Genomic DNA, 14,643 nt, shown 5'->3' with positions numbered 1-14,643 from the left:
TCTCTCACAGCTGTTCCCTCTTGACTACTCATTGCTATCCGCTCTGATAGTTCTTAAACATTTCATCACTTGTCTGTTTTCCCCAATCCCTGTCAGTTGGTCCATAACTGCTGTCATCTCTTACATTTTGGAAAATTTATTGCTTCCTCAGCTGCTGCTCCTTTTTTATTTAAACTGTAACCTTGCTTTGAAGCAGATACAACTGTTGCTTCTTGCTTAAGCCTCAATGATGCAACTTTTGCAAAATTCCTCATTACTAGGTTGGATGGATGGAAATATGCATATATTGATCAATAAGCCTGTTATAGACATGCATACTCTGGCGGGATGACCTGAGTGTAATTTATTTTTCTACTTGGTCATCCAGCAAGCAAATAAGGAGAGCAAATTAAGAATTGGCCAGAGGGAAACTCGAAAAAACACCAAGCGGTGTGGAGAACAAAAGAAGCTTCTCAGCAATTTGCAAGGTGGATGTAATCTTTGTCCTTTCACTCAGCAAGAACCCCAACTGCACCAGCTGGTACTGAAAATTTGGGTCCTTATTGGAGAAAGCAAAAGGCTTAGGGGGAATGAGTGTCTATACTGCAATATGCCAGAGAAGGTGAGAATTTTTTCAATAGGTGGCACTCCTTAGGAAGGGTAAAAGAGTGAATGCCAAGAAACACAGAAAGGCAAACAAGTAAAGCACATGACCCAGAGAAGGAGATCAGGAGGTAAAGGTAAAGGTTCCCCCGCACATGCGTGCTAGTCATTTCCGACTCATCAGGGGCCAGTGCTCATCTCCGTTTCAAAGCCGAAGAGCCAGCGCTTGTCCGAGGACGTCTCCGTGGTCATGTGGCCAGCATGACTAGACGCCAAAGGCGCACGGAATGCTGTTACCTTCCCACCAGAGTGGTCCCCATTTTTCTACTTGCATTTTTATGTGCTTTCGAACTGCTAGGTTGGCAGAAGCTGGGACGAGTAACAGGTGCTCACTGTGTTACGCGGCACTCGGGATTCGACCCGCCAAACTGCCGACCTTCTGATCGACAAGCTCAGCGTCCTAACCCACTGAGCCACTGCGTCCCTGATCAGGAGGTATTCATATCAGCCAGTGATATGTCAAGCTCTTGCTAGGAATAAACAGAAAGGAAGTTGTGTTGTGTGTAAAGGAAGCATACAAGTGCACTGAAATTCACAAAGCAGAGCATAGAATTCTGTTGAAAGTATTTGAATAAGAATAAAAGGAAAGGGAAATGGAAGTGTCACATGAGTTTATTATATGGACAAGCAGAAGATATGGAAGAAGGCTTGAGTGTCCACAGAAAAAGACAGAACTTGGAAACAATGCTTCTCTTATGCTCCCTACTTCGACCCTTTAGACCAGGGGTATCAAACTGCTGGCCCGCAGACCGGATGTGTAATGGAAAACCTGCACCCACCCCATTGCCAGCAATGGAAAAATAGTCATGATACGTCGCGACACATCATGTGATGTTGCGAGTTTGACACCTCTGCTTTAGACTATGCTCCCCCAGCAAAGATCTGGGTAGATCCCATTTTGGTCCCCTTTCAGACAATGATGAAAACAGCCTTTTCAGACAAGCCTCTGGATGCCATTATCCAAACAAAGGATACCCCTTGTTTCTCACCTGATTAAATTTTACTGATTTATTTTTTTACAGCTTTCATAGTTTTCATGAATTGATTTGTAAACTGTCTAGAGATATACAGTATAATTGTGGCAGTAAGTCAATATTCAAAGTAAATACAGAATATTCCATAATATATAACATTTATTTTAGATTACTTAGGCAAACAAGAATAATTGGTGTCGCAAGATCTGGTCTTCTATTGGGAAAGCCCCAGTGGGAGGGAAAAGTGCCACAATATGACAGGGTTAATTGACAAAGTTCCAAGTCCCCCAAACTTTCTTTCCCACCAACACACACACACAGTGCTACAACGGGAAAACTCAGATGCATTACCCTGTAGCCTCACCACCTCTGGCTGCATTAACAAAAGTCACTAAACCTGAATTAACAAAAGACATCCCATGATGATTTAATGCAATGTCCCGGTGTATGCAACACTTAAGACTGAGGTTCCCACAAGCCATTGCATGGCCAAAGTGAGTCAGGGAAGCATCCGATCAAATGGTCCTCCTACGCCATATTTACCTGTGTGCAAAAAAGCTGAGATCTCTGAGGCCACATTAAGGGCACTGGCCTCCGCTCCAGCCTTCGGGAGGGTATGTGAGGCACGTGTTCGGCCTCACAATCCGATTGCAAATTCTTCCTCCCAACAGGCTCTCTCTGACTCAGGCCGAGCTGTCCCTTGAGCTGTCCCTTTCACATCGGAGGCACCGGTTGCTGTGGCAACCGGCGCTTGCCTCACAATGCTGCTGCCTTCCCCAGTTCTGGCTCTAGAAGCAACGTAGCCGAGAAACTTGTTTGGAGAAGCCCAGCCAGCCTACTCAGGTTCGTGCTGCATGGAGCTCCCTTTCATTTTAGTTTTCTGTCCTTCAAAGGGCATGGGAAAGGGAAGCAGGACTCAAATCCAAAACAAAGAGGAGAACCGCTTTTACGGGCTCCCCAAGGATCTCTCCGCTTTATCCCAAAGGAAATTGCACTCTTCTTATCAGAAATCCTTGTCGCAGGTTAAGACACCCAAGACAGCCAACCACAAATGGGTAGATCCCCAAAAAGTACAAAAAGAAGCAATGAAGTGTGTGCGTGTGTGTGTGTGGGGGAATTAAATAAGTTCCTTAGTAATTGGGGGCTTGTCTGGTGTCTTCCTTGTCCATGCTTGCTTGTTCCGCAGGCTCTCCTGAGATCTCATGGAAGTTGGACAGGATGGTCCCATACACATGGTCTGTTAAGTCTGGGATATCACCCGGGCTGAATCCCTTGGTCTTCACCGGAGGAAGAATCCGGACAGTGATGTCCCCTTGGAGGAGAGAAAACAAAGACATCTATTGTGGCATGGCTCATAAGTATCCAAATGCATGTGATGTCAATCATGCCTCATCCAGAGGACCACTTCAGCTTCCAGGGTCCCAGCTGGTTTGTGGAAGCCCTGACCAACCCTAACTTGCACAGGGGAGAATTACAAGTGGACTTGTGTATTGAGCAACACAAAACAGGAACTATGGCAGGGGTAGGCAACTCGTGGACTTCAACTCCCATAATTCCTGAGCCAGCCATGCTGAGGGGAAAGGGAGAGGTTTCCAAGCTGAGCCATGCTGGCTCAGGAATTCTGGGAGTTGAAGTCCACAAGTCATAAAAGAGCCAAGGTTGCCTACCCCTGAACTATGTAATCTTATCTCTTGACTTTGTAGCTAATGCGTCTAAACTTAGTGCAGGTAGTCCTTGATTTATATAAAATCATATAAATTAAATAAATAAATAAATATAAATTATATAAATTTATATATAAATTATATATATAAATTAAATAAATAAATAAATAAATTTACAACCTGCAGTGCAGCCTGCCATTGTGGTTGTAAGTCATGACAGTCATGAAATGAGTCATCATGTGACTCGACCCAATTTTACGACCTTTTTTGCGGAGGCCATAAAGCAAATGCTATGGTTGTTAAGCGAACACCGCAATCATTAAGGAAACACTACAGTCGTTAAGCGGACCCATTGTTTGCTATGGGCCTTTTTTTATTATCAAAAATTGGAAGTAAACACTGATTTTCAGCCTGGTCATTAGAACTCGGAACTGGGACATAAATAAATACCTTTTGGGGGAGGTCTGTTGTAATTCTGAACCATCGCTAAACAGCCAGTCATAACTGAAGGACTACCTGTCCTTGGAAGTATAGTTTGCATAAATTATAGACCTTCTCTGCCATTCAGAAGTTCTCGTGTTAGATTCAGAGAGACCTTGGCTTTCAAGCAAAAGTGGGCAACCAGTTATACTGCTTCTGCCCAGTTTATTTGAGTGCCCTTTTTAGAACACAATGATTATATTGCTAAAATGTGGCAATGGATTTAATTGCAGCTCCATTTTTTTTTTGCTTTTTAAAAGAAATCCTCCTATAAAGGTCCCAAAGATGCTTTTCAAAAGGCAGCTGGACTTCCTTTTTTTCCCCCCTTGAAAATATTTTGATTCTCATGGGGAAAGAAAATCCCACCCTAACTGCGAGGCTGAACATTTTGGCTCTCCAGTAAGGTTAAATCAAGTGGAGTCCCCAGCCCAAAACTGTTATCTGCGGAGACTACAGTGCTGTGTGATGGAAGGGCTGACCTATTTTTATCCCGGTCACTTGCAATTCCAGGCCTCCCCTTAAGAGCTGACATGCTGCTACCTCTCGGGGTGTGGGGGGGAACCCAGACAATCATTGACTTAGCTATTCCCAGTGCAACAGAATACCAGATGTGAATTTGTTAGTCTTTATGTTGAAAAATGGTCTGTAGGAGGACATCACCACAGGAACGATTGGCACCTGCATGGAAAGAAAAACGATCACTGTTCAGAAGAGGGGCATCATGACTGTTGCATTGTGAAAATGGAATCATAAAGTCAACCTCTCCACCACGGTGTCGGCAGAGTAACACATAAAGATGGTGGCCGTGTTGGACATACAATCAAGAGAGGCTTCAATTCTACCATCACAGCCACCATCTCGACTTGTTTGCCATACCCTGTAGACACCCTGGCAGCTACTTTTGTGTAAGGTTTTGGGTGTGTGTGTGTTTTTAACACCATCTTCCTAAAGGAAAACTGAAGAGAAGTGACCTATGTGGCCACATCCAAGCAGCAATATGCTATTGCTGCAACCTCTGATCGGTGTAGAACCAGGTTTGAGGAGTGGGGAAGGCCTTGCTGAGGGAAAACCGTCCCAAGGACTGATGCTGCTATTTTGGTTCTCAGTAGAGGGCGGTGCTCATCTCCGTTTCAAGGCCATTGAGCCAGCACTGTCTGAAGACAATTCTGAGGTCATGTGGCCAGCATGACGTCACAGAGCGCTGTTACCTTCCCACTGAAATGGTACCTATTGATCTATTTGCATTTGCATGCTTTCGAACTGCTAGGTTGGCAGGAGATTGCGGGGGGGGAGAACGGGAGCTCACCCTGTCGCATGACATTCAGGTGTCAAACCTGGGCTGCCAACTTTCCAACTGATAAGCCCAGAGTCTTAACTGCTGAGCCACAGCACTGCCCCAGATAAAGTTGATCTGACATTTTTAATAGCTATGTATTAAAAGAAAATAATCCAGTGTAGCTTTGGGGTGACGTTTTGGGAAAGGAAGATAAAACACCTCCCTCCAACCTTGAATTCATAGTATTTAATAAGGACATATTCTTTTAATACGAGATACAAGGGTTTTTGTTTTTTTATTTAGCTGCTTTGGGTGGTAGCTTAGTTGCTAATAATAATTATCACTGTACACCAATGACGATTATGATTATACATTGCTTAGCTTGATGGTTCTGGTTTCTACCAATGAATGACTCACAGAAATACAATTGCTCTCTTATCTCCATTCCTGACTGAGTTAAATGAAGAAATAAGAAGTGTGGAAATGTCACGTTCTTACCTGTGCCTTCACTGCAAGATGGACAGCTTCTCTTTGCAAGGGTTCCAAGGTGGATTCATCAGTTCTGTGGCCTTCAGAAAATGCCCATATCCGCAGCTAATTAGACAGAAAAGAACATATTTAATAATGAATAAATTAGGCCTTTCTTCTTCAGCCGATTAATACAGTATTGACAAGGGGGTATCTTTGATTCCTGTTACACACTATTCCTCTCAATTCCACCAGTTCTAGTACCAATTTTCCAAAAGCAAAACTCTACATTCCCGCCATGTGGTCATATTAAAATAGGCACCGGAAATTAAGACAGATAGTCCTCAACTTACAAAGACAATTGGAACCAGAATTTCCATTGCTAAGCAAACTGGTTAAGTGAGTTGCCCCAGATTTTGCAACTTTTTTCATGATTGTTAAACCAATAATTGCAGTTGTCGAGTGAATTTGTGGAGCAGCTTGCTTCTCAGAATTGTCAGTGCTCCATTGCTGGAGGTTTTCAAGAAAAGGTTGGACAATCGCTTATGCAAGATGGTATCAGCCTCTTGCCTTGGGCAGAGAGTTAGAGTAGAAGACCTCCAAGCTTTATGTTTTATGAATACAGAAAGCCCAATATAGCCATTGTATTGCTGTCCTCCCCTACTCACGTGGTCCCGGAGCATGATGTCTCCAGTTGCTGACATTATCTCAACAGCTTCTGTTTCCTTCTTATGGTCAATGAAAATGAAACCACAGAGCCACAAGACAACACCAACAGTAAACATGTACAGGACCTCTTGCTTGACGAAAAGGGTACATCGCTCGGGCAAGATTTGAAAAATCCCTGGAGTTTTCCAGAAGAAGAAGGGGATCAGAAAGAAGATCAAATCTAGGGTTAATTGAAGGTTTTTTCCAGCCCCCCCCCCCAGTTCCCCATTGTGTAAGGTAGGCAGGCCAGGATTAGCAGCAGCTGGAGTGAACAGACCTAGATTCACATCCCAGTTGGGTTCAACAATTTCAGAGGATTGTTACAAAGGTACAAGAACATTCTTGAGCAATTTTTCCCAAGCTATGCCCACAAGAAGTGCTGGGCTACAAAGGTTGAAAATGAAAATTGCTAGCCAAAGGAAAAAAAGAAAATATTGTTTTTGAAAAATAAATTTTAATTTGTGGGCCAACATGAAGTGTATTTGCTTTAGTTTGTATTAAGAGATGCAGAGCCCCCTGAAGAAAAACTTAACACTTTTTTTTTTTGCTATTCAATATAAGTGAGGATTGAGGGTTGTAAGGAATGGATGTGGAAGATAGTGGAGTGAGCAAGGCTGACTTCAGGTTCCTCTAAGGCAGGGGTCTTCAAACTTGGCCTTTTTATGACTTGTGGACTTCAACTCCCAGAATTCCTCAGCCAGCGTGCCTGGCTGAGGAATTCTGGGAGTTAAAGTCCACAAGTCATAAAGGGCCAAGTTTGAAGACCCCTGCTCTCAGGAAAAGTGGAATTTCTTGTATATGCTGTGGAAGGAAAGCTATTGGGACAAAGAGAGCCTTGCTTCTCAGCATTATGTTGGTTATTTTGTGGTTAGGAAACCATACATGGATTATGACTTGACTATCTAAAGCAATGTTTCTCAGTCACAGCAACTCTTAAGACAGGGGTCTGCAACCTTGACGACTTTAAGACTTGTGGACTTCAGCTGAAGTCCATAAGTCTTAAAGTCATCAAGGTTGCAGACCCCTGTTCTAAGATGTGTGGATTTCAACTTCCAGAATTCTGAAAGTTAAAGTCTACACATCTTGAAGTTCCCAAGGTTGAGAAACACTGATTTCTAAAGGATCAATTCTCCCACTAGGAAAGTATCGGGTGGTTAAGAACTGCAGCAAAACAGAAGTTCTGTTAGCTTCCTTCTTCTGACAAAACCCGTTTATCTTTCTCCACAGAATAGGTCCTTCCACTTTGTTGTTTCCAGGTATGGAAAACAGATTCTTGGCTGCTGCATCAGTTTGTTCTCCAGCTATTCATGGTTCTCGATCTGGAAAAGGGTTAGGACAGGATAATCTGCTGTTCTCTCCCGTCTTCAAATGAAGCATGAAAAGCCCAGAGAATGCAAAAAAACAAACAAAACAACAGGGCAGAAGGAGATAGGCAAAATATTCATCCCCATTATGAAATATTAACTCTCCTTTGGGAGATTAGATTAGATTAGATAACCTTTATTGTCATTTTGTCATCAGTGTTGACGGGAGGGCAGAGATCCGCCCCGAGGCCTCTCGTTTGTGGAGTTCCTCAGGGGTCGGTTCTCTCTCCCCTCCTGTTCAACATCTATATGAAGCCCGTTTCTCCACCCTGAACCAACCCAGTGATGCCCTCGCCATGATGTCCCGTAGCCTGGAGGCGGTCCGGGTCTGGATGGGGAGAAACAGGCTTCATCTCAATCCTGCCAAGACTCAGTGGCTGTGCATATCGGCATCTCGGGTTAACCAGACTATTCCATCTTTAACGATGGGGGGTGAGGTGTTACCCCCCGTTGATAGGGCTCACAACTTGGGCGTCCTCCTGGATTCACGGCTCAACTTTGAAGATCACATAGGAGCCGTGACCAGGGGGGCTTTTGCCCAGGTTCGCCTGGTGCACCAGTTGCGACCCTACCTGGACCGAGATGCTCTACGCACAGTCACTCATGCGCTTGTGACCTCTCGTTTAGACTACTGCAACGCTCTCTACATGGGGCTGCCCTTGAGGACCACTCGGAGGCTTCAGCTGGTGCAGAATGCGGCCACGTGAGTTGTGATGGGGGTTTCCTGACACTCCCATGGAACACCTCTACTCCGCGAGCTGCATTGGCTTCCGGTTGCCCTCCGGGTGAGATTCAAGGTGCTAGTGATGACCTATAAAGCCCTAAATGGCTTGCGTCCGGGATATCTGAGGGAACACCTGCTGCCGGCATCAAGTTCCCTTCATCCAGTGCACTCCCACAGGGAGGGCCTTCTCAGGGTGCCGCCGGTTAAAGATTGCTGACGGGTAACACCCAGGGGGAGGGCCTTCTCTGTGGGTGCGCCTGCTCTCTGGAACCAGCTGCCCGCGGAGCTTAGGACCGCCCTCGACCTTCGTTCATTTCGCCGGGACCTGAAGACCTGGCTCTTTGAGCTTTCCGGCCCAGGCTGAAAGTTTTTAATTAGGGTTTTTAATACTTTTTCAGGGATTAAATTTAATTCTTTTTAATTCTTTTTAATTTTTGTATCAATGTTTTAAGCACCCTGTAAACCGCCCTGAGTCCTTCAGGAAAGGGCGGTATATAAATTCAATAAAATAAAATAAATAAATTTTGAATTCTGAATTCTGAATTGAGAATTCTGAAACCATTTTATTTTCTACCAGGCATGACTATAAAGGGTGAGTAAAGGATATTTTAGTCACATTGAATCATATGCTGTTTCCAAATGCTTCATATTGTCTGACTTTAAACACAGTACATAAATGACAATGTTTCAAATATTTCATATAGATGGAGAGTATTCATATATTGTCTAAGGCAGACATGTCAAACACAAGGCCTGGGGGCCAGATCCGGCCCGTGAAGTGGTTTCATGCGGCCCACGAAGCCATCCTGGAAACAGTGAGGGAACGGCCCCCACTGCCTTGGCCCTGGCCCAGAGACCCTCCTTCTGCCAGAGACCCTCAGATCTGTCCCACTCCTGCCCAGGCCCCCATAGGCACCCTTGATGCAAATGATGTAGAGCTGGCCACGCCCACCCAGTAGGCCATATGCACTCTAGCCATGCCCACCCAGGCCACACCCACCCGGCCCCCTGAGGGCAACCACAATGCTGATGTGGCCCTCAATGAAACTGAGTTTGACACCCCTGGTCTAAGGGAAAATGCAACTAGACCCATCACTACTATCTACATGCCTGCTATTGCTACTATTTTGTTTTTTATTCCCCTGCTTTTAATTTATTTAAGCTACATGCTCTATTTCTACTTTGGCTAGCACACAGTGTGCCTAAACAAGGCAAGCAAAAGAGAAAGAGTTAAAAATACAAAATAAAAAGGATCAATAAAATTAAATGATGAAATGGACACATTTTTTGTGGGTCCACCTTTTTGTAGGGGGGGAATATTTTTCTTTGTGGGAGCACTTTTCCTCAAGTTAATCTTACATTGGTAGAGACGGAAATGAGTTATTCCTATTTCAAGACATATTTTCAGGGCCATTCCAACACAGGATAAACTTCCTAACAGTGAGGACAATTAGCCAGTGGAACAGCTTGCCTTCAGACATTGTGGGTGCTTCATCACTGGAGGTTTTTAGGAAGAGACTGGACAGTCACTTGTCTGAAATGGTATAGGATCCCTTGCTTGAGCAGGGGGCTGGACTAGAAGACCTCCAAGGTCCCTTCCAGCTCTATTCTGATTCAGTAGGTTTCAAAGGATCAACACACTCACCAAGCAAGTCCAAGGAGCACTGCAGATTAGAGATGATGACATAGGGCCCTTTTAGATTTAAATTTGTAGCTCCCTGCACGTTGATCTTAATGCCATAAAGGAGTTTCAAAGGTAGTATGGTAAAACGTAGAACTCTGAAATAAAGAATAAGAACAGACGTACTTTAGAAACAAGGGACGCAGTGGCTCAGTGGGTTAGGACGCTGAGCTTGTCGATCAGAAGGTCGGCAGTTTGGTAGGTCGAATCCCGAGTGCTGCGTAACAGAGTGAACGCCTGTTACTTGTCCCAGCTTCTGCCAACCTAGCAGTTCGAAAGCACGTCAAAATGCAAGTAGAAAAATAGGGACCACTCCGGTGGGAAGGTAACAGCGTTCCGTGCGCCTTTGGCGTCTAGTCATGCTGGCCACATGACCACGGAGACGTCCTTGGACAAGCGCTGGCTCTTCGGCTTTGAAACGGAGATGAGCACCGGCCCCTAGAGTTGGAAACGACTAGCACACATGTGCAGGGGAACCTTTACCTTTACCTTTACTTTAGAAACATTAAGAGCGGTTTTGGAAAAGAAGCCGAGGAAGTTGCTAGAGCTGATTCCAATAAGACCAATTGCACTCTTCCATAAAACATGGGCAATCTTCATCCAGTTACAATTAGGTCATTATTGTCCAACACTATTTTGCTGTCCTTTCGTCTCACATTTTTATGCTACAGAACAGCAACTTCAAGATGTGTGGACTTCAATTCTGGGAGTTGAAGTCCTCACATCTTCAAGAGGCCAAGGTTGGGAAACACAGCTATAGAAAATGTGATCAATTCCAGGTTGTCATTCCAACATATTTCTTTCTTCCTGGTGGGCAGTTCTTTTGTGGTGCTCATGTCTAAGGAATTAATTACTCCAATGTTCAATTGTACTTCTCACCCTTCAGCGCTTATTTGATCCATTAGCCAGCATCCAATTTTTGTGTGTGTGCTTAGAGTAGAACATTAATGAAGTGCAATAGAATGTGGTAAGTTGAGGGAGCAAACACCTAGCTAAAATTTTATCTCTGAGGAGTTTTGTGTTTTCTTCAGCAGTAGAACCTGTGCGTGTTCAGAGATAATGGGGAAGTGTCTTGTGTATGGCCAACAAGGGCAATCATGGGTTCATCAGCTAAAGAGCACACACAGGTAGTCCTTTGGTTTCCAACTACAACTGAGCCCATCATTTTTTTTCCTAAGAGAGACATTTGTTAAGTGAGTTTTGCCCCGTTTCACGACCTTTCTTGCCACATTTGTTAAGGAAGTCACTGCAGTTCTTAAGTTAGTAACATGGTTGTTAAGTGAATCTGGCTTCCCCATTGACTTTGCTTGTCAGAAGGTTGCAAAAGGTGATCACATGACCGCGGGACATTGCCGCCTTGATAAATATGAATCAGTTGACACGCATCTGAGTTTTGATCATGTGACCATGGGGATGCTGCAATGGTCATAAGCGTGAGAAACAGTCATAAGTCACTTTTTCAGTTGTAACTTTGAAGGGTCACTAAACAAACGGTTATTAGTCAAGGACTACCTGTATTCCAGACACTCAGTACAGGAACAATATTTTAATAATAATAATATGAATTTGTCTAGAAAATTTAGGAACTGACCCAGAATCCCCTTGAGTGGAAACCAGATTAAAGTTGTCCTTGGTCTCAGGGAAAGACCACGCTCCATCAGTTTAGGCCTCTTTGTTTTGTTTTAGGGCTCCAGTAGAGCCCAATCACTCAGGAAGAGCTGGGTGCATCCTAATATACATGAGTGCAATGCATCCTATGATCCATATACCATAATGGACAGTTATGAAGTTTCCCACATACAACAAGTACTATCTCCTCTCCTCTTCCACAATAATAGAGCTGGAAGCGACCTTGGGGGTCTTCTAGTCCAACGCCCTGCTCAAGCAGGAGACCCTATCATTTCAGACAATTTCAGACAAGTTTTCTTGATTAACCTCATACTGTACTCTTAGAGCCTTGGTGGAGCAGTGGGCTAATGCCTCCTTAAGTAACCCCAGCTGCCTGCAATTAGTGCAGGTTCGCATCCCACCAGGCTCAAGGTTGACTCAGCCTTCCATCCTTCCGAGGTAGGTAAAATGAGGAGCCAGATTGTTGGGGGCAATTAAGCTGACTTTGTAATAATGCCGCTTGGGGTGTGTGTGTGAAAGCCCTAACAAGCAGGCATATACATAGAATGAAGGCTACTGCTAAGCTTGTAAGCCGCCCTGAGTCTTCGAAGAAGGGCGGGATATAAATGGAATTAAAATAAAATAAAAAATAAAAAAAACTGTCACCAAAGACTCTGGAATTATAAGAAGCAATCAGAGCAACGAAACATGGCTGTAAACCTGGCAGGCTCTGTAAGATATTATGAAGGTATAGACTATAGAGCATCACTAGCATGTCCACATATTCAGAATTATGGTAGTCTCAGAATGTCTATTTTTCATTTTGGATCGAGTACTTAGATGAGCTCTGGCACCATTGGCTAAAATATATATTTTTTCATGCAACTGTTCTGCTAAATTATAGAAAGGTCCAGTGTTTCATCTGCTGTAATCTTTTCATGTTTTTCCTGGGGGAGGACACCTTTTGTAGCAAGAACAGATTATAAGGAGGTATTCCAACTATAAGGAGGTATTCCTGCAAGTGTAAACAGCAAATGGTGGGATTGAAGAAGCCAATGGGCAGCATCTCTCTTTTTTCTCTCTCTCTTTCTGCAGCTAGCTGCCAGGAAGTACATGGGCTGCTCTTTTTGTGAGACTGAACTATCAGGGGGCTTCAGATTATAAGATGTGGGCCACCCTTTGCCCTAGAACAGTGTTTCCTATCCTTGCCAAATTGAAGGCGAGTGGTCTTCAACTCCCAGAATTCTCAGCAATCACTATGCTGTTGGTGGAATTCTGGGAACTGATGTCCCTATACATGTAGATTATCAAGGTGGGGAAACCCTGCCCTAGAACTTCAGGGTTGCTTCTTGTGATCCGGAAACATACACAATCTCTTCAATGGTTTTTCTGCTTATCTATCTGGTTCAGATTGCTAGTCTTTGTACATGGTACTCAAGGAGACCTGCTTTCCTCCTTGTTTTCTTAATGTCACCTGATGGTGCAGCTCTTCAATTAAAACTCTCATTTATGGAAACTCAACTGGATGACCTCATACACTTTAAAGTCACTCAGCTGCAGCCTAACCTACTTAACAGGATAATGGAGATAAGATAAAATGGGATCTACAAGGGCGCTGTTTTGAGTTTCTGGAGGAAAAGCAGGCTGCAAATCCAACAAGTAAAGCAAGTAAGCAAATAAATAACTCTCTACTCTTCTCACAAATGAAGGCGAATGTACACGTCCCAAGATAATGTTGCAGGATACAATCAGGGTCACTCTGGTCACTGGGACCAGAGGGTTTTTTTTTCTTCTTCCAAGCTTTTGGGCTCCAGCACAAGTCCAAACGTACAGAAGACATAACCTCTTGTCCCGGTGACAGACCCAGACTGGATCTCTATGCTTCTCCCTATAATTCTGCTTTTCTGCTTTCATTTCTCCCAACTCTACTAGAGCAACTCTCCCTGTTGCTCGGTTTAACACCTGATAGTCCAGGGGTAGGCAACCGTGGCTCTTTTATGACTCATGGACTTCAACTCCCAGAATTCCTGAGCCAGCCATGCTGGCTCAGGAATTCTGGGAGTTGAAGTCCATGAGTCATAAAAGAGCCAAGGTTGCCTACCGCTGTGATAGTCACTGAAAGTACACACACACACACACACACACACACACACACACACTCACACACGTGTGTGTGCGTGTGCATGCATGTGTGTGTGTGATGCCATAGCGCTGCGTGACTTACCTCATATTTGCCACATTCCTTCCACAGACAGCTAGGACCGGGAGCAGAAAAAAGGACCACACAAGTATCCAGCCTTTTAAAAAGCAAATCCTGAAGTAGTATCTGAAGACATTGCTAAAATGATAAAGGAGCACAACTGCTAACAAGAGGAGGAAGACATTGACCAGGAATAGCGACTGAGCCATGCTCTTTGCTAGGGCAGAACACTACAGACAGACAAACATCCCACATAGCTTACAATGCTTTGATGGTGTGGCTGGGTGTGCAATTCAGCATACATTAAAAAGAACCTGTTCAAGCAAGTCCATCACAGCAAGGCAGAGGTTTCATTGGTTTTAACGAACATGTGGGGCTAGGCGTGGGAGCCAGGAATGTGCAGAGGTGTATACTTGCATTTTGGGATAGATGAAACATCTCAGCTAAGGTCAACTGATTAATGCTATTGATTTCAAAAAGATTACACGTGCTTAATAGAAAACAACCCCCCAAGTTGTCAACAGATGAGAAAGAAAAATACTATTCAGGCCTGCTCTCAAACTATCCTCGGCAGATGCGCAGTTAGCAAATGAAGGTTTGGGGATGGGAGAAACAGAAGGAAATATCACCAGTTAAGGTCTACGCAACACAATTATCCAATACATGTGACAGCACTTGCTTTATTGGGAGTCACTGTGTAGGTAAGCCAATCCTCCATATAACAATTACCAAGGGACAGACAACCTGCTTTTCGTAATTCTGCTATCTGATGTGCAGAAGGGAAGGGCATCTTCAGAATGACAAGGGACTTTACAGCCGTGAAATTCCCTGCCTCGTGAGGTACAAGTTATCTT

General features: G+C 44.1%; 1 protein-coding gene across 1 annotated transcript; it reads right to left on the bottom strand.

Moving 5' to 3' along the window:
• Positions 1-2,639: 2,639 nt before the first annotated feature.
• LOC310634795 (1-acyl-sn-glycerol-3-phosphate acyltransferase alpha-like) lies at positions 2,640-13,998 on the bottom strand (the record flags this gene model as incomplete). Its single annotated transcript, XM_083353331.1, is given in 7 exon segments — positions 2,640-2,773; positions 2,776-2,928; positions 4,366-4,438; positions 5,535-5,630; positions 6,173-6,348; positions 9,946-10,079; positions 13,814-13,998. Coding segments are annotated over 7 exon segments (951 nt in total).
• Positions 13,999-14,643: the final 645 nt, after the last annotated feature.

Source organism: Vipera ursinii (assembly GCF_947247035.1).
Source record: "Vipera ursinii genome assembly, chromosome: 2".
NCBI lineage: Eukaryota > Metazoa > Chordata > Lepidosauria > Squamata > Viperidae > Vipera > Vipera ursinii.
The sequence above is the reverse complement of the archived record's forward strand: the minus strand, read 5'-3'. Positions and strand labels throughout refer to the sequence as shown.